Below are 25,223 nucleotides of genomic sequence, written 5' to 3' on the forward strand. Positions count from 1 at the left end.
TTTTTTTGCTGGTTTGTCGGTAGCAGCTCCTGAAACGCAAGACTGCCACACATCTGTTCGACCAACGCCAGTTGATCTAAACGCCAGTAGATCTGGAACACAGTTCCCCAAAGAGGTTTGAGCCGATCTCCCACAGGAAAAATTAAACCCAGAATTAAGATGTAAATATTTGAGCCATTTTTAAAGCACAGAAAACATATCTGTTCATCAGATGTAAATAAATGTAATTTCGTACACTTTCCATTTATTCTCATTATATTACCAGGTCTTGTATAATTGCCCATTTCGTCCACACAAATTTGCCTCTGTTCCTCCCTCACACAGATCTGGGGTTTTTTCTCTCCATACGTTTGCCATTTTTCCTCTCTAAGTTGATTATTTCCCTTAAATCTTCCATTTTCTTCTCACTTGGGTGTATTTTTGACTCAGAAATGTGTCTTTTATTTAAACAAAACTGATGCCGCCCCCCACAAATGTGTCACTTTTCCCTCAAAAATGTTCCACCTCAAGAATTTGACTGTTATTTCCTTATTAATTTTGTTTTATTTCCTCAACATTTTCACAGAAATTTGCTATTGTTCCCTCAGAAATTAAACATTTCTTCCTTGTAGACCTATTATTCTTCCTATTATTTCCTTGTAATGTTCACATTTGTCCCTCCAAAATTTGCTATTTTCTTCTAACAAATTTGGGGGTTTTCTCAGTAACTATTTTTCCTACTACATTCGCCCCATTGGCCCTTTTCCCTGAAATCTAAAGGAAACTTTAAACAGAAAACACCCTGCTTTTCCCATTATAAGAATCTGCCATTTGTGTAACAGTCCTTCCTCTGTCAAATTTTCAGCTTGTGTTTACATCGTTTTCGAGTCTTTACTTGGCTCTATTTACTCTGAGATTTGATTATTACATTGACAGCAAAGACATGGTAATATTGTCAGCTTCTGTAAAATATGTACTGTTAACGAAAAAGATTTGCTCAATAAAGAAAAAGCAAAAGAGAAAAAAACCCATAAAAAGGCATTACTAAGGTCTTTTTGTCGAGCAAATATCAGGTCAGAGGGCCGGGTTCGTTTGTAGTAAGCACATGTGTTTGAATTTCCGTTCAGGTCTAGTGTTTATGTGTGAACAGCTGATTTACTGTCAATCTTTCGGTGACACAAACAAAGTCAGCACATACCGTTAGCCGGACAGTGGCTAATTGTTAGCCTTTTGGGAGTGGAGGAAGTTGTGTCACCTGATGTGCTAACACGGAGGTAGCATAATACCTGAATACTTGAGTTTACAAAGCACCCTGCGCGCTTTCCATCTGCGATACTAACGGTGACTCTTTTTTTTAGCTGAAAAACCCATATTAGCGTTCACAGTGCGCGTGTTCCAGCGGCTGTAACCGGGCTCGTGTCTGGTCAGCGGGGCTGCTAATGCTAATTCTACGCTTTGGAGGCTAGCTGCTGAAATAAACAGCTTCAGTATGTGCGCGCGCCCTATATCCCTCACGAGGGCAGAGATTTGAATGCCTCTCACCTGTTTTTGTACGCTGTAGACATGTCGAGGCAGGAGACGGTGCTTTCCTTTAACTGTTTCCAAAGAGGAATGAATTATTGGCCACAGGGAAGTCTTCCTACTTCTCTTCTTCTTTTACCAAGGAAATCCGACAGGTAATGCACTGTCGGCTGCAATGCTGCCTCCTGCAGACCAGTTAGTAATACATTTTTAAACGGAAGAATTCGAGAAGATTTATTCCAGAGAATACATTCTGAGTAAAGCTTTTGAGGTCCGAGTTGAGCTTTTAATTAATAAATTAAAAGACAGTTAATTACTGCCCAAACCTTTCTTTATAACTGACAAATGTTGGCATAGATCTTACATAAATACACTCCCGCTGACAGTCCTCCCCTCAACAGCTGCAGGGTCTCTGCATGCCAAGCTGCCTGAATACACGTAGTTATGGATTCACAAATATGTGACACCATCTGTAATACGACTGTTTGATCTTTCTGTTTTTGCAGCGCAGTGAGTGAGAGATAAGATGTAGGTAGTTGATTGCAGGAATTTGCTTTACAGACACAAAACATACATCACATACATCAGGAAACAAATCAAAATAATCCTACACTGTCTCCATGAATCATGGTGAAAATGTTTTGTATTTTTTTGTAAATAATAAACAACAGACTATTGTAAAAACGACAGTCTGATTCTGAACTATTAAGCATGCTGAATGTCTGAAACGATTATCCTTTCCAAAGGACAGTTAAGGGGGTTGTCATGCAATCAGTAATATTTATTCATTTTGTTATTATGTAAAACATACAGATTTAACACAGACGATGAAAGTCACTCGGCTGGCATCACTAATCTTTTTTATTATTATTATTTTGGTGATCACCAAACAAGTAAACAGGAAATAATAAAAAATAAGATAGACGTAAACAGGAAATTCAAGTATCGTGTCATTAATACTCAATCTTTTACCATGGTCCCTGCTTTTTTTTTTTTTTTTTTAAAGAAGAAGCTTTTTTGTAGTGTTCTTCTTATTATATAATTGCACTACAGCATCCTCTAATTACCCAAAACCTTTGCGCTATTCTTTTGCAACAATCTCAGTCTTGCTTTTAATCTTCCTGTAGGAAGGAAGGGAAATTAATTATTTAACTGAGTAATACCTGTACTTTCTCTCTTTTTTCATTTTTTTCCTATTTAATAGCATTTGTTCGTAGTTCTGATTTTTGTTTCTTAAACATGTGGCAGTTTAGGTCTTCCACATACAAAGGTAAGTCAGTTTTTCTCATTTTTGTGGAAATGACAAATAAAATTTAAAACAAGGTTTTGTTTTGTTTTTGTTTTTTAAAAATTCATCAGATTTCGTCCTCCATACAAGGGAATATAGATACATTTACCTTTTTTCCTGTATGTTTTTAATATCTTGGTGGGTCTAATTTTGATTTTTGATCCAGTACTCAAAATAACTGCTGGGATGACCAAGATGGCTGCTGAGAGGCAAGAAAATAAAGGACTAATCTGCGAACGATCTTGGGTTTAACAGAATTTAAATAGGTGTCCACGTCAAATAGTATGTGTGACTATAAACATCTTTTTACTTGTGGCGATTTACGTAAACTTTACAGGTTAATAATGAACCGTTATTGGTATTGTTTTATGTATTACTTTGTTGGATATCCATATTTATAGGAGTATTTCTGCAGATTTGGAATCAGCCTCACTCCACTGGCGGAAGTACACCTGGCTGCTGGATGCCACCGACCTCGGAGAAGAAAAAGACGACGAAGAAGAAGAGTTGTAGAAGTAGCAGGAGGCGGAGCCTGTTTGTTGACATCGGGTGAAATCGAAAATCAGATGAGTGAAGGCTGCTGATAATTATCAGTTTGTCGCTACTACCGGAACGCGAAGCCTTGGCGAGAGCTAAGGTAGGACCCCAGCGGGGGAACCTGGCACTCAGATGCCGCTGCCCTGCGCTCGGATCCCGGCTTCACACACGCACAGCTTTGCGCTAGCTCCTCCGGCTAAGTCTGCTAGCGTCGTAGCACAGGGGGAAAGTCATCGTTAGCTTTGAGCTAATGCAGACGCTGAAATCCACTGCTGACCCGAGTTATAACTAAACTCTGAATAACAAGTGCTCATCCACGGTGTTTGAGCCTGTTGAGACTCTCTCATGACTGTTGTGTGTTTTCTCGCAGCGTTAATGATGTTAAAAGGAATTATTTTGCAGTGTAGGTAGCTAGCTAAGCTAGCTTGCTAACTTGGTAACAGTCAGAATTCATTGCTGTGTGAGTGTTTGGCTAACTCAACAGAAAAAAAAACAGTGAAAGCTGGACCTCTGGCTTCAGTCCAACAGGAGCAGTGATCACCTTTTGGTATTAACACGAAAAATGTTTTTATAGAAAATGTTAGGAGGTACAGAGCAGTTAGAAGTAAAATGCTAACATGTATGCAAAGATGCAAATAAGTGTAAACACGCTGTGTGACAGCAGTTAGGCCCTTTAACAGAAACATGTTCATTTAACTGACAGGACAAAAACTCAGCGAGTTTGTAGGCAGACAGCTCACTTCAGCTCCCAACTTATGCCACAGAAAAGTTTTGCATTTAAAGTATTTTATCAACTTGCAGAATTAAGTGTTTGAACCTTTAGTGGAGTTTACAAAAAATAATTTGGTTATATATTCAGTTTCAGGCAGCAGTTAATGCTAAGTAGCAGGTATTATCTTATTTTAACATTTGTAATAGCAGTGATCAGAGCAGTCACAATGTGAGGTTATGGTGGTAAAAAAAATCGTGATGTTAATGTAAAAAGTACAGAAAATTTGTGTGTGTTTGGGGGGGATAATAGCAGTTTCACGATCAAAGTACTTCTGTTTATTGTGATTTTCACCAATTAAACTCAAAATAAAAGTGTCAGCATCTATAAAAATATGATTATAACTGTTTAAATAATTATTGTGTCATGAATGGGACAGGGACCGAGTTTTGAGTGGAGTTAACTTTCAGCGTTGATCGAGGTCTGCAGGCGCAGTCTGCTTGTCTATTTGATAAGAAATAAGAAATGTTTTTGCATATGCACATAGCTCTGATGATAATCATTTCACCACAAGAGGAAGGCTTAAAAGGTTGCAAGCACACCACTCGAATTGCTCTAAAAATAACATAGGGCTTCTAGAATAAACAATGTTATTACCTGTAAAACCGTATAGTTACCTGATATATCAAATATAGTACCAAGGTTGCTAACGCATAGAAGCGCTTTGGCCTTCCGCCTAAAGAAAGTCACCAATTTTCTTAATCAAATGGCCAAAATTAACAGGAAAATGCTCATGTGATCCCCCTCATTCATTGTCTAAATTACTTGTGGGCCAGTTGTTTTTCTGAGCAGTGTAAAAACCCTGACCGTAACATAAAAATGCTAAATTTACTTGCTAAATATACCTAATTTTCCGAGTAAAGTGTATGTGGTGGGATCATTATGGTCATACTTTGGAAGGAAGTAGTTCTTCTATTGCCTGAATATTTATGGGTTGAAATAGCCCAGAAATCTCCAGTGAATTTATTTGCACGAGCGATCCGAGGCTAAACTGATCTGTCTCTTACAGCTGTTCCTGAGTAAATTTGGGTGCTGTTTAGTTGGGTTTAAAGGCTTAGAAAAGGGAACTATTTTTTTTCTTCTTTTTCATTAGAAATGCTTCACTCGTTTTATTCTCACAGGTCCCCTGCACTGCCCCGTCTTGATCTGAGCCAGAGAAGAAGAGGCGAACATGGCAGCCAAAGCAGGAGACAACCCCGACAGCCTCATGACTCTGGCGACTGTCTTCTGCCTGAGGAACCTGAAGAAGACGATGTGCTACCAGGGCTTCAGGAACAAGCTGTGCCTGCGCTCAGACATCTTCCTCCCCAGTGAGATCTGCGACAAGCTGGTCAACACGTGAGTAACAGTCTAAAGGGTTCAGCCTGTCATGTCAGTAGCCATGGACTTTTAATTGCTTTTTGTTGTTGTTGGTTTTTTTTTACAGATACATGGAACTGGTCCACACAGACAGTAACTTTGAACCAGAGGAGAGCTTCTTCCAGCTCTTCTCAGATCCCCGGAGCACCAGACTGACCCGGGTGCAGCTCAGAGAGGACTTTGTCCGTGACAGAGACCTGGAAGCCATCAAAAAACAGGTGGGAGGCAACAAGGTGGTAAGAGTAACCACACCAGTTTAAGCTTTTGGCAGGAGATATGACCATCGAAACCCACCAAAAATTAAGAAAATTCGTTTTTGTTCAGCCAGTGCTGCTTCTAATTTCTGGTTGGTACTTATTCTAAAAAATAAAATCTCTGTTTTGAGATAAACTATCCATAAAGTATCAGAAATCATGGAAGAAAAACTGCATTGAAGGTGGATGGTGTAGCTGACAAAGCATGTGACGGGGTCTATCCAGTCTTACGTCTTAAAACTTATTTTTTTACTTTGGCTTTTGATTCTGTCTAGTTGGCTGTTTTAGCTTGTTGCGTTGTTACCTATTGTTTGTTGTCCTCTTATTGTTTGTTTTAACTGTCTCATGTTTTTATTGACTGTGAAGCACTATGGTCAAAACTGTTGTTTTAATATGTGCTATATAAATAAATTTTGATTTGATTAACATTTAAACACTGGATAGTTTAAAATGCTTGAGTTTAAGGCAGCTGAGCTTCCTGTGGGTTCTTGAAGATGTCTCGCCTGTGATCCAAAAGGTTTCTTCAGTTCTAAAAGTTGATGGGGAGTCTCAGGCATTACACCTGCAGTGTGTTTCTCACAAAACTGAACAAATCAGATTTAAATAAAATTATAAGTGACAAGGGAATTCTCCTAAAATGTCTCTAAGCAGAAAATAACTGTATAATTTAGATAAGATGAAGTTATATAAACTGTATTTATCCATAAATTCCTGCGTTACAGCAGCAAAACATTAAGCACAACCTTGGGCACTGAGATAGACGAGCTTGAGGGAGCACAGTGAGCAGAGTTTCATGTGTCCCATGGAGACGTGGCTGCTCGTTCCCCTCCTGGATCACAGTGTTACTGTGTGTGGATTCTGGACTGTTTGTCCTAAATAGTGATAACACTACAAATAAAAGACTAACAACAGCAAAAACTATTTTCAGCTCCCACTGTAGTGTTGTGTGCTCTGATGTGAACTGCCCTGGTTTTAAAAACAAGTCGGTGTATAAATCTGTTTGTTACTTGACCTTTGACCTCAGTAGAGACTTTCCCAATGAGTTTATGATCTCAGACTCTAATGGGACCATAATTCAGAAAAGTAGAGTGAAAAAGGGCATCAAGGCAGGGAGGATTTAGGGTAGGGCTAACTTGTGATTGGTAGGTTGCTATTGTGTGATCACACAGTGTCCCTGTGTTTCAGATCTGCCATGAGGTTTCACCCACAGGTTATTAATAAACTAAAAAGCTGGGGAAAAAATGCCGAACATGCAGCTATAAAATCAGGATTCCCCATGTCTCTCATTCTGTTGTTGGACAGACTCCAGCTTTACCTTCTTGACTGTAGTTGGTGGTGGGTCACTTTAAGGAAAACCTGCAGCAGGTGGAGAAGTGGTCTATGTGCTTCTAATCGAAACAAACCGAGGCTGCAGAGCGAGCACTAGCAGCTGCAGTCCAAGATGGAGGAGCTGGAGTCTATCTGACTGCTGGATGACATCCTCTCTGAGGATTTATATTGAGGACTGGCACAGCAGCAACGTTCCCAGAGAGCCAGCCAGTGGAGACACGAAGTGCTAGAGCTGACAGCAACTGAATTTTCAAAATAGGACTGAGGGAAATGTTTGCTAGTAAATTAAGTGTGACTGGCATTGTCCTCACTGGTGGCCCGCACAAATAAAGCCTGTGTGAAGGAAACATGAGCTCAGAACAAGGCTTTGCATGGCAGTAAGCACGATTAGAGTGTAAAGTCAAGTGAATGAATGCCTTGTTTAACAGAACTCTGATGTATTTTTCTGACCTTGTTATCATCAAAAATGCTAATTATTTGAAGTAAATGCACAAAACTGGAGGAAGGAGAGAATTCATGTCTGAAGCCTGGGAAAACCCCGTCTGACAGGAATTTCATGATATAGAGACAGTGAGAAGTTAATGTCAGTGGTTTCTTCTCTTGGCCCCACTAATCACTGCCTTTGTGTGCAGGACCTGATCGAGCTCCACCTCACCTACTGCAACAACCTGTCATCCCGCAGCTTGAAAGCACTGTCCTGCTTCCGCGACACTTTGGTGTCTCTCTGTCTTTTCGGCTGCAGCAACATCTTCTACAGGAAGTGCGGCGCCCCACTCGCCTGCAACGAGGACACAGACGAGGACGAGGAGGAGAGCCCCTCCTCTCGGCATGCTTTAGAAACAGACTTTAACTTCCAGGGATTCAACCGGCTCAGGCTGCTCAACCTGGGTGGCATGCCGAAAGAGCTGGACCCCGAGACACTGCTCAAACCCCTGAAGTCGCTCACCTCGCTAGATCTGTCCAATGTACAGTTACTGGGGACATCTTTTCTCACCCAGTGGAAGGACAGACTGGCCTCTCTTGTTCTCTACAACGTGGACCTATCCGAGGAGTTGATCAGCACAGTTTTGGAGCTCGTTAATCTCAGGTAAGCTCTGTGGGGTGGGGGATGAGAGGTTAACGTTCATTTAACGCATCAAATAAAAAGTATTAATGTCTGGTTCAAGACTGGGAGGAGACCTAAATCCACAGAAGGGTCAAAGAGGGCAACCAGTGTGAAAATCAGTGCCAAATCAAAAATTCAGATCTATCTGCTGTGGTCATCTCTTGTAGGTAAAAGGAGACCTTTCATCAGACACTGAAGTTTCCATAAACTAATCATGGGCATGAATGATGGGGAATCTTGGGCTTTTAATGATATCTTTAAACTGTTCTGTGAAATGACTGTATCGCATACATCTGTAAGGGCTGTAAAAAAAGCCAAACAAACAAACAAGAACTGAGTGCACAAGTTTGATTTTATTTTGGATTTTCTCTAATCCACACAGGGTTAAAAGATATATCTCCACTAATATTTAAATGTCCCTTAGCAAATTGCTGAGGAGTCCTTAGCAACCAGATGCTTTGGTAGCCATCAACAAGCTTCCCTGATAATTCTGGCTGGATATTTGATCACATTTAAATTGTTTGGTGTCCTGGCACGAACTCTGGCATTTAAGCAGGAAGGGAATTCCAGAAGCTTAATGTTTGCCTGCTTTATTTATTCTAAGACCAGTTTTGATGTGTTTGGGATCACTGTCCTGTTGGAACATCAAACTATGTCTAAGTTTAAGCCATCTAGATGCTGAGTTAAAGTTGATGAATTTGGAGGTAGTCGGTTTTCATTGTAGCAGTACCACTGGCAGCAAAACAGCCGTGCAGCATCATGCTACCACTGCTGTGCTTCACACCTGATGCAGTGTTCTTAGATTTTAAAGCGTCATCTTTATTTGTCAAAATAGACTCCCTGTCATTTTGGCTAAATGGCTCAATCTTCAATGAAAGACTTGGTAAACATTTTATATTCAGTGATCAAGAAGAAGCACAAAATTTGGTGGTACTGGACTGTAAAATGTCATTAAGCTTGTTTATAGATTGGGGAGCAAATGCACATAAATCTGTGGCCAGTAGGCAAAGTAATGCATTTATAGTGTCCTCATACATATTTTGCTGTTAAACTTTAGGTTGATGCTTATTAGAATCCATCCAAGAGGCGGGGTACACCCTGGACAGGTCGCCAGTCTGTCGCAGGGCGTTTATTAGAATATTTTTATATATTTTACTGAAGTCCAAGTTAAAAGTAACTTTTCTGCTCAGTTTCAGCTCCTGGTTTTATTTTTCAAGCGCAAACAACCTGCTTCAGCTCCTCCCCATTTATTCCAACCCTCTTCTGATCAGCTGCCCCTCGTAAACAGAAGTGGGTGGACCTTAGAAGACCATATTTGGGAAATCCCTCCTTGGTGACATCATCCTGAGCCAAGAGAAGGAAAAAAAACTGTGATAAACTGAGAGCAGTTTGCATGTTGTCATTTTAGTACATGTGTAGCTCCCCTTGTATGCCCACTGATCACTTGAAAAATAGTCACTGATGACACTCCCTCCTTCTTCAGGCACCTCGACATCTCCCAGGAGAGCAGGCGGATCTCAAAGTTTAAGATGACCAAGAAAATCCTGACGGCCATCGTCCAGCGTCTGGTACACCTGATGTCCCTGGACATCTCGGGTCACATCATGCTAGACAACTGCACAGTTCCACACTTTGAAGAAGCGATGGGGCGTCCGAGGTGGGTAACGATGAGCTGGGGCTGGAATCTCCCTTTATTGACCCTCAGATGATAAATGAGATTCTTAACAAGCTGTGTTTTTCTCTCCATTAGCACTGAACCGTGCAAGAGCAGCATCTACCCTTTCCAGGAGCTGAAGAGGCCCCTGCAGTTTCTGGGCTTGTACGACACCACCCTCTGTAATGTGACGCACATCCCTGCCTATAAGGTACCTGAACCTGGGTTTCTTTCAGCTGATCACACCAGGCTGAACTGCAGATTAATACCATCTATAGCGCTTTATTCAAGGTTTGTTTTGTTGGTTAAATCTTTGTGTTTCTGGACTTTTTCAGGTGACTGGATCAAAGAATGAAGACCAGGTCCTGAACGCTATCGAGGCTTACACAGAGTTTCGCCCTGAGCTCGCCCACAGAGCCATCAATCAGCTGTTTGACATCGCCAGGATACAACATTGCAGCCAGCTGCTCCGCGCTCTGCAGGTAGGACTTAAAGTTCTCCTTCAATTACTTCCTGTGATCATCTCTCCTGACTGCTTCTCATTCCTCCCCTGAAACCTTTGTTTCCTTGTTTGCAGCTTGTCATCGCAGCACTGAAGTGCCATAAATACGATAAGAGCATCCAGGTGACGGGCAGCGCTGCTCTTTTCTACCTGACCAACACCGAGTACCGCAGCGATCAGAGTGTGCGGTTACGGCGGGAGGTCATTCAGGTGGTGCTGAATGGGATGGAGCACTACCAGGAGGTCACTGTAAGTCTGATATCATCCCCATGAACCAGCTGCTGCATAAATAAGCTGAGCAGAGTGTTATGGTCAGTGGCCACACTAACAGAATTAAAGCAGAAGGGCAGATTTTGTGTTATGTGAAGCTCTAAAACCTTCAGTTGCGTTTTTATTGTAGGACTGAAGTATGTATAAAACGGCGTCTTCAGAACTGGGGGCAGGATTGGGAGATCAGAAAGGGCTCAGAAATTGTTCAGGTCCACTATTTGATAGGAAACCTTGACTATGCATCTTAGCCTTCAGTTGATTATTAACAAAGGCCATCATATATTTAGAATCACGCTCTTCGATTACATTTGATTTGTGAATCTGTGAGTTCCTGTTTCCTCACCAGGTCCAGAGGAACTGCTGCCTGACTCTGTGCAACTTCAGCATCCCAGAGGAGCTCGAGTTCCAGTACAGCCGCGTCAACCAGCTGCTGCTGAAGATCCTGGAGCCGGCCCGGCAGGATGAGTCCATCCAGAGAATCGCCGTGCACCTCTGCAATGCTTTGGTCTGCCAGGTGGACAACCACCATAAGGAGGCTGTGGGCAAGATGGGATTTGTGAGGGTAAAGAAACCTTGGAAAGTCTTGGATAAATTTCCTCCTTAGTGTAGAAGTCGGTGATCCGCTTCAGATCTCAGGCCTGTTACTTATTGCCAGTCAAGGTCAGCAGCAGGAGTTCCTATTATCTAACAAGCTTATTTTTGGTGTGGCAGGAAACCAGAGCACCCAGAGGAAAGCTGTGTGAACACACTGAGAGCATGTGATGACAGCAGTGCAGATATTTCAGATCCAATCTCAGCGCTTTAGTCATGTTTGGAAAAAGAACGTGCTCTGTAATTTGAATTTTATACCAACATGCCATCGCACTCACTATGGGCTAACATGCTAAAATTGTACTACATCTATGGTGTGATATATGGCTGCAGCAGCATTATTTAGTCTGATTTACGATAACTTAAAGCAAACGTTATAGTAAAAGTAGCCTTCAGGAGTCTGTTGCTGGTGTCCTACCTTCAAAGTGGATTCAGGATTGTTTCTCTGTAGCAAAGCTGCATTTTCTCATGTTTGTGTTGCATTTTGACTGAAATCAGCTGCTGATTATACAGGTGATAAATTCATTCCTGACTCTTTTCTCATTCTCAGACAATGCTGAATTTAATTCAGAAGAAGTTACAGGACAGAATGGTGAGTTTAAGTGCTTTACAGATTTATATGTGGCTTTTAGAAACTGAAAGAGTGCTCACAAAGGCCGATGCACTCTCTCTCACTAATAGCGCCCCGTTTAATCATCTTTTCACGGCCTACAGGCTAGTGACACTGGCTCATTTTAGAGAAATATTCATGCTTATTTTTAATATTACTGTATACATCAAAATGAGCCCTGCTTTACTATTAAAACCATGATTACTAAACTCAGCTCAGTAATCATGTGACTAAATTGATATGCCAGAGTGTTTGTAGCATTTTATGTCTTGAATGTAGTATACTCTCCCTCTTAGTGAAACAAATGTGGAGGTGTTTAATTTTGAAAATTCCCAGACATTTATAATGACTGAGAAGGTGTTACAGCGTCTCTTCTTTTGTCTGTGCTCCACCAAATCTCCTGAAGTCCAGTTTTTGTTGTTTTTATTTATTCTTGGTGAGAAGCAGGCAAACAAGCACCACTGAAAACATAACACTTCCACCTGCTGGAAGCAGGAAACAGATCCTCATCATCATCGTTTATATGAAAACTAACCTTTATTCAGTTATACTTTATTTTGTTTTGTTGTTTAAAGCAGATGTTTTGTGTTTGCGTGTGTGTCTCAGTGTGACCAGGTGATGGAGTTTTCCTGGAGCGCCCTGTGGAACATCACAGACGAGACGCCCGACAACTGTCAGATGTTCCTGAACTGTCGGGGCATGAGCCTGTTCCTGGAGTGTCTGCAGGTGAGTCCAGGCTGCACCCATCTGTGTCTATGGTGATGAAGATGAGCCAGGCTGCTCGTTATTCTTCAGAACTGATATAGAAACTGAACTGATATAGAAAGTTGCTCGATTCACAAGAAATGACTCGAGAACAACGATCGCTTTTGTTATTAAAGCCAAAACCATGAAAGGAGCTGTTAGGAGTATAAAATAAAGTGCAGCCCTTCTTTCACTACTCGTGTACAGCTCGTGTCCACACACTGTTAAGGTGATGATAAGTGTAATAATTGAAAAATACTAAAATAAATATTTCTGTCAAAATTAATTTTGTGTCAGAGGAAACAGTTTAAAAAAAAAGTTCACCATTATCCTTAAACTTAGTGTGTACCTTTATTTTGCTGTTATGTTCCTTTCAAAGAGTCGTTACATTTTTGCTTTTTATGGGGGTTTTTTCTGCTGTAAGTTTGGTCTGAAATTTGTCTTCACCTGTAAACACTGAGTGGATTTGAGGGGATACAATTATCACTTGACTATACAGTTCTGCAATCGTCATGGAGAATTTCGCTGTGCCATCATTTCTAAATGTTTTCATCTCATGTTGTATGATTTCTGTCTGCAGGAGTTTCCAGACAAGCAGGAGCTTCATCGCAATATGTTGGGTCTTCTGGGAAACGTGGCTGAGGTCAAAGCTCTGAGGCCACAGCTGCTCACCCCACAGTTCATCACAGTGTTCAGGTACCAGAGGCAGAAACACCTGGACTGAGACTCTGTTGGTGGTTACTATTGGTCCGCACAGTCTCTCCACTCAGCCTCTTCATGTCCTCTTCTCCGTCTGTTTTCTTTGCAGTAACCTGCTGGACAGTAAGGCCGATGGGATTGAGGTGTCGTACAACGCCTGTGGAGTGCTGTCGCACATCATGTTTGACGGGCCTGAGGTTTGGAAGATGGAGGAGCCGCGGAGAGACATGGTGATGGAGAAGATGTGGGAAGCCATCCAGAGCTGGGACGTCAGCTCGCGGCGCAACATCAACTACAGGTGATCGATTACCGTTTCCCCTCTACAGTGAACTTCCACAGCCACTGGTGGCTTGTCCTGTCTGAATGTATTAACAAAGCGACGGTCCTCTCTCAGGTCATTCGAGCCGATCCTCCGACTGCTGCCTCAGAGCATCTCTCCTGTCAGTCAGCACTGGGCCACATGGGCTCTTTACAACCTGGTGTCAGTTTACCGTGAGTATCAAGAGGCTTTGAGAGCGCAGCGTGTCGTTTACCCCTAAAGCTGTCCTGAAGGGTTTATATGTCACCTGACTTGCCTAACAGACCAGAATAACTTAGTATATGTGAAACATTGAGGGTGTCCAAATTCATGGGCTGCATCCTCCTAAGTAAATCGGTTTGGCTGAGATTAAAGTTATAGTTTTCACACAGCTGAATAAACATCAAACAGAAGTGTGAGATGATCGAGAATTTGCATCAGTGTCCTGTTATATTTTGGATAGAAAGAGTAGACGGCCGAGTTTATTAAACTCCTCCGACACAGCAATGACGCAAATCAGAAGGCTAGACCGTCCAATTTCACAGCCGCGCACTTCCGGCCTACCCGACCTCCTGAGGACCCGGCCCACGTAGACCGCGAAGGCCGGGTCCTCAGGAGGATGCAGCCCATGAATTTGGACATGGCTATTATCTTTACTTGTTTACTTGTCTCCAAACTGCTTTGTTTTTTTTTGTTTTTTTTTTTATTTTTTTAAATTTTATTTTCTTTACCTGCTTCTTTTGGGCCTAATGTTCTATCCAGTCCACTGTCTGGGAGTCTTACACTTGTTCCATTTGCATTTTTCCTACTCTGCAGCAAGCAAGTATTGTCCTCTGCTGATAAAAGAAGGAGGAATGACTCTTCTGGAGAAAGTTCTGGAGCTGGAGAGTTCACATCCGGACACAAAGGACATGGCCCGGTGAGACTGACGGCTCTGAACAAACTGTATGATGATGTGGTAACTGAGTCAGAGGCTGGGCAGCAGTCAGAAAGCCTCATTTTCCTGCTTTTAGAAGCCCTCTGTTGCATTCAGCAGAGAGGATGATAAGAGTTGTTGGGGCTGATCACCGAGTGTTTGAGGCTGAATCACATATTTCTGTATTTTTTTTCTTACAAACACAGCAGGTCAGATATCACAAGCCCTTTTTTTAAAACATGTATCAGGTGACATTTTTCTACTGTTAGGTGCTTTAATGCCATTACCTTAATAGATGGTAATTCAATTTTTTAAAAATGGGATCTTTCCTGAGTCAAACTAACGCTAGCTGAGAAATAAAGCCCACCAGTCACGACCAGCTCCCAGCACAGCAAAGAAACTAACGCTGATGTGGCTTCACAGATGATTTCCATGGAAATAAAATAGATATATATATAATATTTTTACGAATTAAGAACGTCTTGGTCAAAATTCCAACCTGTGACTGTTGTCTTCTTGCAGAAAAGTAATGGAGCACTGTGAAAACTTCAAAGAAGACCCGATGGAAACAAATCCCGGACAGGATGCAAACTTTGGACAGAGAGGGTGACGCCAAGGGAGCCGAAATTCCCAGTAAATATCCAGAAAACCAACCTGAGGCCCCTCCCACCATCATCACCACAAGGGTCAATTGTGTGCATTATTCTTATAATTCTTCTTTTGTAGAGTTAGAACAGTGTCTCTGACCCTCCTCACAGCAGTTTGATATTTGACACATAGAACTTAAGACGTGGTGCATGGTATTTTGTCGTGAGGGTGTTTACCTCTGCTGCACATCTCTTCTGTTGGGGGCAGGTTTGTGGGGTTGGGTGACTGTTATTTCTCAGTGTGAGTGTGAGTGTGTTTGCGTGTCAAAGGTTTAAACCAGAACAAAACAGCCGTAGTGATGCTCGGTTCTCAGCGGACGGCAGCGCCAGCCGCCCCCAGCTCGCTGTCGGTAACCGAACAAAAAAAAAAAAGGCCGCGTGGCGAGTCGGAGGCCTCAGCTCACACTCGCTCGTGCTAGCGAAGGCCGCGGAGCCGTGGGACACATGTACAGTGAATATTAGCCATTAAGTGTGCGGGCTGCAGACCTCGCGGCTCTGTGATGGACTTCTTTGTTTATATATGTAAATATTATGTGTGGGTCTCATCCTTTTACTGTGTGTATGTTTTATAATACAACTGTAAACACTCATGACTTTACGCTGTATTTAAATCTCTTTAGGTCTGGCTGATTGCAGTCAGTGCTAAGAAACTATACACAGAATCATTCATAGCAGTCCTGTAAACTCTTTAAAGGACCATTCACATGTAATTCAGCCTCCCGTCTTAAAGGTACTCAAACTGCAGATTCCAGCTTTTAAAATGAGTTTAAAGTTAACTCGAGGTAACAACAGACTGTAAAGAAACAGCAGTTCTGACATTATGTCCAACGCGTCTGTGTGCTGAGCTACAGAGATATCAGCTGAGGTTTTAATGGGGACAGGCTGTACTGTTGTGCAATACTTTGAACCAAAAAGTGCAGTCGGCCAGTGTAGCATCCTTTTTTTCTAACATTATAAAGCCTACATTCTTTCTAGTGACCAGCAGGGGGCAGCTTCTTGGGTTGGGGGGAAAAAGGCTTCTGGTTGTATAGAAGTCAAACTTGAGTTGATATCTCTGCAGGTCCATACGTAACAACGTAGTAATTTCTTCTCATTCTGTTGGTGTTTGTGATTTTTGTTTAGGTTTTAAACTCTTTTTAAACAAAGACTTACAACAAAAAAGTACCTTTAACCAATCTGGTAACTCTTACTGGAAGCAGCGGGGAGCTTTAAACTAAGAGGGAGGTGAAAATAATCAAAGCAAATACACTTCATGGACAAATGTATGTGGACATTAAAGCTTCCGGATACAAAGTGATAAAGCCTCTATACAAACAAAGAGCTACTGATGACAGACAGTAAGAATTGATCCCTGCACAGGCTCTGGGTGAATTGACTTGGACATATACTGTATATCAAAAGATTCACATAGCCTTTTGGGCAGACATGTGTTACTTCTAATGTCCAGCAGGGGGTTACTCCTGTGAAGTCAGATTATAGAAGTCTAATGGAAAAAAGACCCAGACATGCAGACCTCGACTCTCATGCTTTGTTTTACAGCACTAAACATGGACTGTCAAATGCCAGACCTCAGTGGTGTCACATGCAGCGGTTCTACATGATGAGAATCTCCATCAGTGTCAGTACAGCTCTACTCAACTCAGTAAAATATTCAGCAATTTTCATTTCATTATTAACAGAGTTGAGTCTTCTGGAAGCCCAACACTAAATTAAATGAAACAACAATAATCCAGTACAGCTGGACACCTAAACACCTGGAAACGCAGGCTCATGGAAAGCCTTTGGAGTTCCTCTACAGGTCTACTCACGTGTCCACATACTTGGCCTTTACTAGAGCTTTGATGCTTCGTACTGCTCTCTCTGTGGTGTTAAAAGCCCAGAACCCTCTGAACTCCCTGGTGCTTCCAGTGGTCCAGATGATACTAAAAGAGAGGAGGTTGGAAGATAAACGGTTATCCTTTGAGGACACCTGACGGCCCATCATGTTTATTGGTCGTTCAGCTTGCTGCTAAAATAACTCCTTCACTTAAATCAAACAGTTTTATTTTGAAAAGCTAAGGGGAGGAAAATAAAACTGCGTGTTCACTTGTATGTTCGAAACTGGTGATGGGATCTTTAAAAAAAAAAAAAAAAAAAATCACATCTGACTTGTTTCAAATTAAGGTTTAGTCATCCAGAAGGAAGGGAGGTTAAGTTTCATGTTTCATCCCCACCCCTGCTGACCAGGTTACGGTTAAACTTAACACTTTAACACATTTAAACACATTAACAACAACCAGACTCTTAATTTCTCCTCTCTGTTTGCTGTAGTGTCCCTGAAGATGCCCTGTGGAGGTCCCAAGGTCAATTTGTTTGTTTCACAATAAACATTCAAAAGCTGAATATCTTGAACACCTGAATCAGAAATCCAGGAAGTGTTCTTTCTTAGCTCAACAGCACCCCTAGTGGTGGAAAAAAAGAAAGGAAAAACCTCCACAGGGCACCTTGAAGATGTCTTTGAGTTTAAAAAGTTCCTTCACTGGCATTTTTCGTCTTGTAGCTTTAAAGATGACTTCAGGAATTTCCTCTTTTAAACGGTATTCTTAATTTATTAAGTAACTAAAACTTTACTTTATTAAAAAAATTTAAAAAAATATGTCAATCTCAATTCCGAAAAGTTGCTTTTAGCTTAGTAGGTGGAAACTTGCAATTGCAGATAATTCTAAAGAATTTTAGTGTTTTTACAGATTTAATGTAATTATTTATTTCTAAACTGCAGTTTCAGGTTGTTGTAGTTTTTTGTTTGTTTGTTTTTTTTAAATTACATTAATCACCATTAGCAGAACCAACCAAGTAAGACCAACAGCTTTGGCAACGCCACAAACCACCTGGTTACATCTGGCTGTTTGATTTTAGTGTGAACAGGACAGTTGGCATTCGTTTCCTTTTTTCCTCCTCGATTGGTGCTGCTCTTCTAGCACGAAGTTGTGAATAAATCCTTCGGTATCTTCTGTCACATCAGTTCTGCTCCTCCTCGCACTCGCCTCTGATGTGTGTGTTTTTTGTTGTTGTTTTTTTTGGGGGGGGGTCTGAGGAAAACTTTGAACCCTCAAATATCTGTTAAACTGCGAGAACTACAAACAGTACAGGATGGAGGACTGTGGCTCTTTAATCGAAAATAAATAAATAAATAAATAAATAGGTTCTAAATCTATAATTTTCTATCATAAACTAACCAGTTTAATGTCAGAGGATATTACAAGTTTATTTTATTACTTTCTCTCCTTTAGTCTTTAAATCAAGTTTTTAAAGCAAAATTGGTTCCTACCTCAGTTTAACATTGGTCAGTGTGACTTTAATAACCTGAAGCTATATATAATATAGTCCATAGTTTATTTGTTCATTTCCAAAAATGTAAAACTTTGAAAGGAAAATTTCAAAGGTTTTTACAACCGTAATCTCTGTTTCATAATGTTTCTTGCAAATTTAAGACATTTCTGAGGTTTTTATTGGACATTTGAGTTTTATAACCTCAACAAATACTTCAGTGCTTTCTTAGAAGTGTACTGAGAGACTTTGTTTTTAACCATCAAAGAATATTAGTTTTTCCATCTCAAATTTAGAAATTCAAACTTTATGACCTAAATACATATTAGTTTATTTTCTTTTAATTTAAATTTGATTTTATTGTATCAAAAGAATTTTTTTTACTAATTTATATTAAAGTTTTGTCCTTCCTGTGATTTTATATTTTCACAGAATATCAATGTAGTTTTTTTGGTTTGCAAATAAACAGCAAACCTAGGAAACAATATTAGATTTTCATTTCTTTTTCTTTTTTTGACTTTTTGTCTCAGAGATCAGTCGTATCCAGTGAATTAACAGCTTTAATCTCACAGCATTTTTGATATTTTTACAAGTTTGATTTCAATAAAATTGCAGTTTTTCTCACATTTTTTTTTTCAACCATCTCAGAAATGTTTGTTTTCCTTAACATTAAAATCTATAATTTCATAATACCTCAGAATATAAGAGTAGTCCTTACAGATTATGCCTCTCGTTTTAAGAATATGACAGTTTGTTCCCACAAAGTTGCGACTTTAGCTTCAGACTTTTCCTCTGAGGATAATCGCCCTTCCTCGGCTCCTCTTTTTAAACCTTATGTAATGCCCCCAAACACTTATTTATTCTTTGAATGCAGTTTTACGTCAGGGATTCGTTAATTCTCAGAATTGATTTGATGCCACTTTAATAAATTGCCTGAGCGGGGCTGGAGGAACAGGGATTAAGTACTGTCTTCACTTCATGGGGTGAAAGCGGCGCTGATGCTGTTAACAGGATTTAGTTGGAGTGCAGTTTGATTCACCAGGCTTCTGACGCTGGGCTTCCCTCCCAGATGACGCCAGTGAAGGAACACATCACCAGCTGTCCTGTTTCCTGTGGTTTAACGTTACAGTCCTCATGCTCATGAGCGGTGCCTGACTGATGGATTTAAGCTACTTCATATCAGCCGCGTCGGTTTTCCAACCAAACACGCTTCCTGGTTCTCGTGTACAGTTTTTCTTTGTGTGATTTCAGATTGGTGCAGGTCTCTGTTGCTTTCTCACGGTCACCATTATGATCATGATGATTCAGTGTGTGTGGAAGTTGAATATGAGGAGGACTTGATGCATGATCAAAGCTCTTTAGAGTCGCACAGATCTTCTTTCTCAGTCGCCTGTTCTGTTCATTGAATGTCTCCATTTATGCTTTCTGGACACAACATTATTCTTTGGGTTTGACTGTTCTTTATTTATGAAGATGTATGTACTGATAATAATAATAAAAAAAAACAGACAGAGAGAGAACTGCTGTGTGGCAAAGCCTTTCAGATTTCATCCACTAGGTTTCCTGTTTGTCCACACTCTGTTCTCAATTTGTTTTGTAACTGCTGATAAGTTTAGTCCAAACTGAAGTGAAGAACTTTGGATCCAGACAGTTTGGAGTTCCACGTTTTCCTGATCACAGTAGTTCCAGGACATCGGTGTAAAAATATGACAAAGCAATAAAGATGGAGTGGTTTAAAAAATGTGTTTTTTTTTTTTCTTTGCTTGTTTGTTTGTTTGTTTGTTTGTTTTAAATCCTCAAACATTTAGACCAGCGGTCCTCAACCTTTTTTGCGCCACAGACCCTTTTATGTCTGACAATATTTTCACGGACTGGTCTTTAAGGTGTCACGGATAAATACAACAAAAGAAAAAAAAAAAAAAGGATTTCTTCATAACACACGGGAAAAGAGCCAGAGAAAAGACCAAAGGGAAGACGTGCTTCACCATATTTTCTAGTCTTTGGCTTGGAATGAAGTTGGTTTGGAAACATTCAGCTATGCTTCATCTCCTGCTTTGCGTTCCTGTAGGCGCCCCGTGCTAGCAGTGTCCAAGCGTTTTGTCCCCTCCCCTTTTCACACCACGCCCCCTCTGCAATGGCTCTGCGCCCCCCAGGGGGCGGGCCCCACACTGTGGCAAGGTCTGAACTAAATAATGATATATCCGTAAACACAATTATTTGGATACTTTAACATGGGGACCAGCTCACTGTTAAGAGCCACTAGTGGACACTAGATTGACTGCAGGTTTTGGTGTTTTGTCTGCAGCCACCCCATCAAAAAACCGTAGAAACGCCCCTGAATGATGGATGTGACTGGAGAAGACATGAAAAGCAGACAGGTCCTCTTTGAAGGCGTTTTTTAATGCAGATTTGTGATATTTCCGCAGTGCTTTTGTACTCAGCTGCCGGTAAAGGTCATGTGGAGATTCAGTACCGCTGCAGGGGAACCGGAGGAGTCGTGACTTGCAGCCCGGTGCGGTGTCTCTTTAAGCGCAGGGCGGTGAGCAGATTTCCGATCGTGCACGAAGCGGATTACAGTCCCTGACATCAGTCCTCCTCATCATCCTCCTCTTCCTCCTGCTCCTGTTCCTGCTGCTCAGCTGATCCGGAGGATTCCCTCTGCGGGGACACTCAGCACAGCCCCGCCTGTATGCTCGCCTCCGCTCGCCTCCATCATGGACTTCAACGTGAAAAAACTGGCTTCTGATGCGGGGGTCTTCTTCACCCGGGCCGTGCAGGTAAGACCGGACCTCCCTCCAGCTGCAGGCGGTGATGTGTGGACCGATTTACTGCTAGGCTCTCACTGCATCCCGTTGGGCCTGGAGCTCGATTAAAGCATCTGAAGCCTTGCGTTTTTTTCGTGAGGTCTGTGGGTATAACGGAGTGTATTTGTGTGGCGTGTTTTCCATGCAGACCGAGCAGCCCGCTGCGTGTAAGCCGATAAAGGTTTGTCTAGCCTCGATCCATTATTGATGGCTGTGATCGGGTGCATCACCCATGTGACTCCAGCAGACTCTGTCCTGCTCCCCTCCAACTCCCCAACATAGAGATTCATTCATTTATCTGGCTCACCAGCAGTAAACAGCATTAAATCCTTCACTCTCGAGAACTTGTACACCAAACCTCATTCGAAAAATTGGAAATTCATTGATAAAGTCTGTGCTACGAGTCAGGTAATGAGCAGAACAATACTGGATCTTTAGGCTTCAGTAAGAAATTCGGCAGCCATATGATACACTTTTTATTAAAAGCTTAAAAAGGTCTCCCATCTCACTCAACAAAGAAAGAGAAGACATCAAAACTGTATTTAAAACGTTATAATCAGGATACATTGAATTGTTACAGTAAGAAGCAAATATAAGATTAAAGTAAAAAAAAAAATGAGGGCACTTCAAAGAGTCAAGTTTTTAAGCCCTGTTTCAAACTAACTCACCATATTTTCAGGATGTTTGTTCCACAGCTGGAGAGCATGAAAACTGAAAGCTACTTCACTTTGTTTAGTTCCCATTTGTCGCAAGTAAATTCACATGCATCTATACCCAAGTTCATTTAGTGCTGCGTAGACTAAGAGCTGGGTTCTTGGGATCCCCTTTGGGCATTAGTGGGTGAGTTGCAGTTGTCTGTCACCTGTAAAGACAATAGTCTACAGTGCAGGAGGTCAAACTGACTTTCATTAAAGGCTGAAGTCGGTTTGGGATCACATCAAGGGCCACATAAAAACAGGGTCTTCTGTATAATATTGTTGAACATTGTGGATAGAATTTAATCTGCATAAAAGCCTCAATGACGCAACAAAAATTCAACAAGTTGCCTCATTATTTCTGAGCAAGTCGAGCACAACAGCTGCTTATTTTCACTGTTTCTGTTAAAATCCTGAACATGGATCCACGTCACACCAACTCTGCAGTTAGAGCTGGATGTTGTCCATGAGCTTAAAAACTTGTGGTCTGACCAATGCATGAACAATGCATGAACAATGCATGAACAATGCATGAATGCATTTTTTCTGGGGGGGGTTTTCTAGTCAGAAATGATTGAATTTATTGCTAAGTTATTATGCTGTTAAAGATTTCTTTATTTGAAGAGTGACACTTCATCCTATCCAGACAGAGGCTCTTCTGACTTCACCAAACATGAACGTTCACAGTATAATTCAAAGATTAAAATAATGTATTTTAAATAATTTAAGAATAATATTAATCAATAAAAGGAGAAAAGTCCAGTGAAGCATATTAACTGGTTTATTCTGCACACTGCTGCTCCTATTGGAAAAAATGAACCCATGAATGCAACAAGGTCAGACTGCTTTCCTGGAGGTTGTCCAAGTGCATTGTGGGAAAACACAGGAAACCAATGAAGGCAGGAAGGGGGATAAAAAATCAAACAAAAAACAGCTCTGCACAACACCAGAAAACCATTAACTGTTTCTGTATTTTACATGTCTTGTCTACACGTGTCATATATGACTCACGGACTGGGAGTGAAAGGGTTCCTGTACACTGACTTTAAAAGTCTGACCAACCATTAGTGAGACACTAAGAGAGAGAGGGAGAGAAAGAGACTCAGTCGTTGTTCTGTGTCTCTTTGTGGTGAATTTGCATCTTTGTAGTTGTTCTGTGTCTCTTTGTGGTTGGTGCTGCGTCTGGGTGCAGATTTTGACACAATGCAACTACAGTACTGGATGTTGTGTTTTAGTGGTGCCAGTGACCAAGCAAAAAACTTAATAAGCAAATTTAAAGACCGTTAGATTAAATTTTGTATTTGGATAAACACTCAAATTTATCCCAGTTTGACTCTTCAAGATTCAAGATTCAAAAGCTTTATTGTCAATACAGCAGTATACACAGTATACAGTGTACTGAAATTCTATTTCATCCCAAGCCACCCATGGTGCATAAAAGATATAACTCCAAGAGATATAAAACTAGAAATTGCAAAGTGCTGAGTTAATGTATTTTGCATAGTCCTTAAATTGCTCTGCTGTAAAGGATGGGAACGGTTGATTAAATACCCACAAATTAATTAAAACTTGGTGGACCTACGGCTTTTACAGTCCCTAAGGCCCTAAGTGGAGTCCAGTAATCCAGCCCTGAATAAGAGACTGTCCATCGTAGAGCTCCTGAATACCTGCCAGTACTTTTGCCTTTTAAAGAACCGATCTGGCCCATGAAGCTGCTGTCAGTCAGAGCTTCTCCGTGCTGCTTGGTGACAGTGACGGTGAATTCCTCAGCCTGCCTCTGAAGTCCAGCTGGCCGCCGTCGCTGTATGTCAGTCAGATTTGAATGAAAGAAATCATCTGACAGCCCGGCCTGATACCACAGATGGTGATCTTTGGCCTCAGTTATTAGAGAGCAGAACTGGGCCTTCTCATCTTTGATTGCATAAGACATGCTTCAAAGTTCCAGTTAGTGAGAATAAAAACTTATGTGTAAGTTAGAAACTGAGGTTTAAGATAATTTGTCTGGGTCTTAAAATATGATGGGTTTGTTCTGATTATTATAGAATTGCGATCATAAAGATCGAGTAAACGGTGGATGAAGAGCATGAGGACAACTTTAAAAATTAAGATATTTTCACATTGGTTTGTAAAACCTTTGAGATTTTCTGTAATTTCTGTATAAATAAAAACTAAAATGCCATGTGATCCTTTTTTTTTTAATGAACATCCTTTTGAAGTAGATGAAGAGAACCTTTGGACTTAGTCAAGGATTACCTTTTAATCTTGGGAATGCCAACCGAACAGTGACAAACTCTATTGATTTGGTGGTTTGTTGGTAGATAATTCATTCTGTTAAGTAAGTAATTCAATCTGTGACTTGTTGATTATGTCGCACTTCTTCTAATATGATCACAGATTAAGCATTATTAGAGATTTTACGATATGTACGCTGTGTTCACTGCATCATTCCATGTTTGGCACTGATCACCACCTGCACTCATGTATATATCTATCTACTTAACACTTTTAATTCTTATTCTTATTTTTATTTTCATGTCTATTTAAGCGTAATTTATGACAGTATGTTTGCACTGAAGCACCGCAGCAATTTCCTAATGTTGTAAACCTGCTCAACATTTGGCAATAAAACCCTTTCTGATTCTGATTCTGATATAGTATTCCATAGAAATCTATGCAATAACTGTTGAGATGTTCACTCAAAGCTCCAAACATCAGCCCCATGCAGTCCCTCTCCACCGACGTGGGCCCGTGGCCCAAACGAGAATGGATTCCACCAAAAAAACAATTGGTGCCAGCAAAGTTGGAATGATGTTGAAGTGGCTATTGGACCCCTACAAAGCTTTTGGCAGATGCAGATCAGAATATTCCCTATGAAGTTACCCCAACTTCTGTAAAAATGCTATGTGATGATCAACCCTCAAAACTGTCAAAATATCAGCTGGTTTTCATAATCCAAACCGGCACTAGAACTGTGTGGTGATGGGCAGTGGATGACCTGGTTTAGATTCATACAGTCGTTGTTCTTCTAGAGCTTGTTTGCCTGTTATCAGTGTCATCTACCTGTGGCTTTTCACTCTTAGTTCACAGAAGAGAAGCTTGGCCAGGCTGAGAAGACTGAGTTGGATCCACACTTGGAGAACCTGATCACTCGTGCCGACTCCACCAAGAATTGGACTGAAAAGATCTTAAAACAAACAGAGGTGCTACTGCAGCCCAATCCAAGTAAGTTCTATACATCGCGGAAGTTCCCCTACATATACAGGGAGTGCAGAATTATTAGGCAAATGAGTATTTTGTCCACATCATCCTCTTCATGCATGTTGTCTTACTCCAAGCTGTATAGGCT

The 25,223-nt window shown here is 41.0% G+C and overlaps 3 protein-coding genes across 5 annotated transcripts in view; 2 read left to right on the forward strand and 1 right to left on the reverse strand.

The window, feature by feature from the left end:
• Window positions 1-1,676, reverse strand: part of tbc1d13 (TBC1 domain family, member 13) — a 22,271-nt gene extending 20,595 nt beyond the window's left edge. Inside the window, exon 1 of the mRNA XM_005748180.1 lies at window positions 1,522-1,676. Coding sequence (XP_005748237.1) covers window positions 1,522-1,544 — 23 coding nt within the window. The 5' untranslated portion in view covers window positions 1,545-1,676. The remainder of the gene's footprint in view (window positions 1-1,521) is intronic.
• A 1,550-nt stretch (window positions 1,677-3,226) lies between these two features.
• zer1 (zyg-11 related, cell cycle regulator) lies at window positions 3,227-17,828 on the forward strand. The gene is made up of 16 exons (XM_005748151.1): window positions 3,227-3,425; window positions 5,216-5,432; window positions 5,521-5,671; window positions 7,669-8,123; window positions 9,625-9,798; window positions 9,892-10,006; window positions 10,131-10,277; window positions 10,373-10,546; window positions 10,914-11,129; window positions 11,709-11,750; window positions 12,375-12,494; window positions 13,093-13,208; window positions 13,321-13,509; window positions 13,606-13,703; window positions 14,326-14,428; window positions 14,948-17,828. The coding sequence occupies exons 2-16, from the start codon at window positions 5,266-5,268 to the stop codon at window positions 15,033-15,035; spliced, it is 2,355 nt and encodes a 784-aa protein (XP_005748208.1). The 5' UTR covers window positions 3,227-3,425; window positions 5,216-5,265; the 3' UTR covers window positions 15,036-17,828.
• Window positions 17,829-20,775: 2,947 nt separating this feature from the next.
• The window catches only part of sh3glb2b (SH3-domain GRB2-like endophilin B2b), a 64,796-nt gene continuing 60,348 nt past the window's right edge, over window positions 20,776-25,223 (forward strand). For 2 of the 3 annotated variants that reach the window (XM_013914675.1, XM_013914677.1), the window contains exons 1-2: window positions 20,776-21,155; window positions 24,958-25,099. In XM_013914675.1, the coding sequence (XP_013770129.1) occupies window positions 21,093-21,155; window positions 24,958-25,099 (205 nt within the window). In that variant the 5' untranslated portion in view covers window positions 20,776-21,092. The remainder of the gene's footprint in view (window positions 21,156-24,957; window positions 25,100-25,223) is intronic. The other variant, XM_013914676.1, reaches the window with a different exon arrangement.

Source organism: Pundamilia nyererei, unplaced genomic scaffold (assembly GCF_000239375.1).
Source record: "Pundamilia nyererei isolate P.nyererei 1_Seehausen unplaced genomic scaffold, PunNye1.0 scaffold00215, whole genome shotgun sequence".
NCBI classification, from domain to species: domain Eukaryota; kingdom Metazoa; phylum Chordata; class Actinopteri; order Cichliformes; family Cichlidae; genus Pundamilia; species Pundamilia nyererei.

Excerpts from the sequence above, each read along its gene's own strand:
- zer1 (XM_005748151.1), top strand. The coding sequence starts at position 5,266 with ATGGCAGCCAAAGCAGGAGACAACCCCGACAGCCTCATGACTCTGGCG. Across the intron at positions 8,124-9,624 it reads TTGGAGCTCGTTAATCTCAG|GCACCTCGACATCTCCCAGG; the intron begins GTAAGCTCTGTG and ends CTCCTTCTTCAG. Across the intron at positions 13,209-13,320 it reads CAGTTCATCACAGTGTTCAG|TAACCTGCTGGACAGTAAGG; the intron begins GTACCAGAGGCA and ends TTTTCTTTGCAG.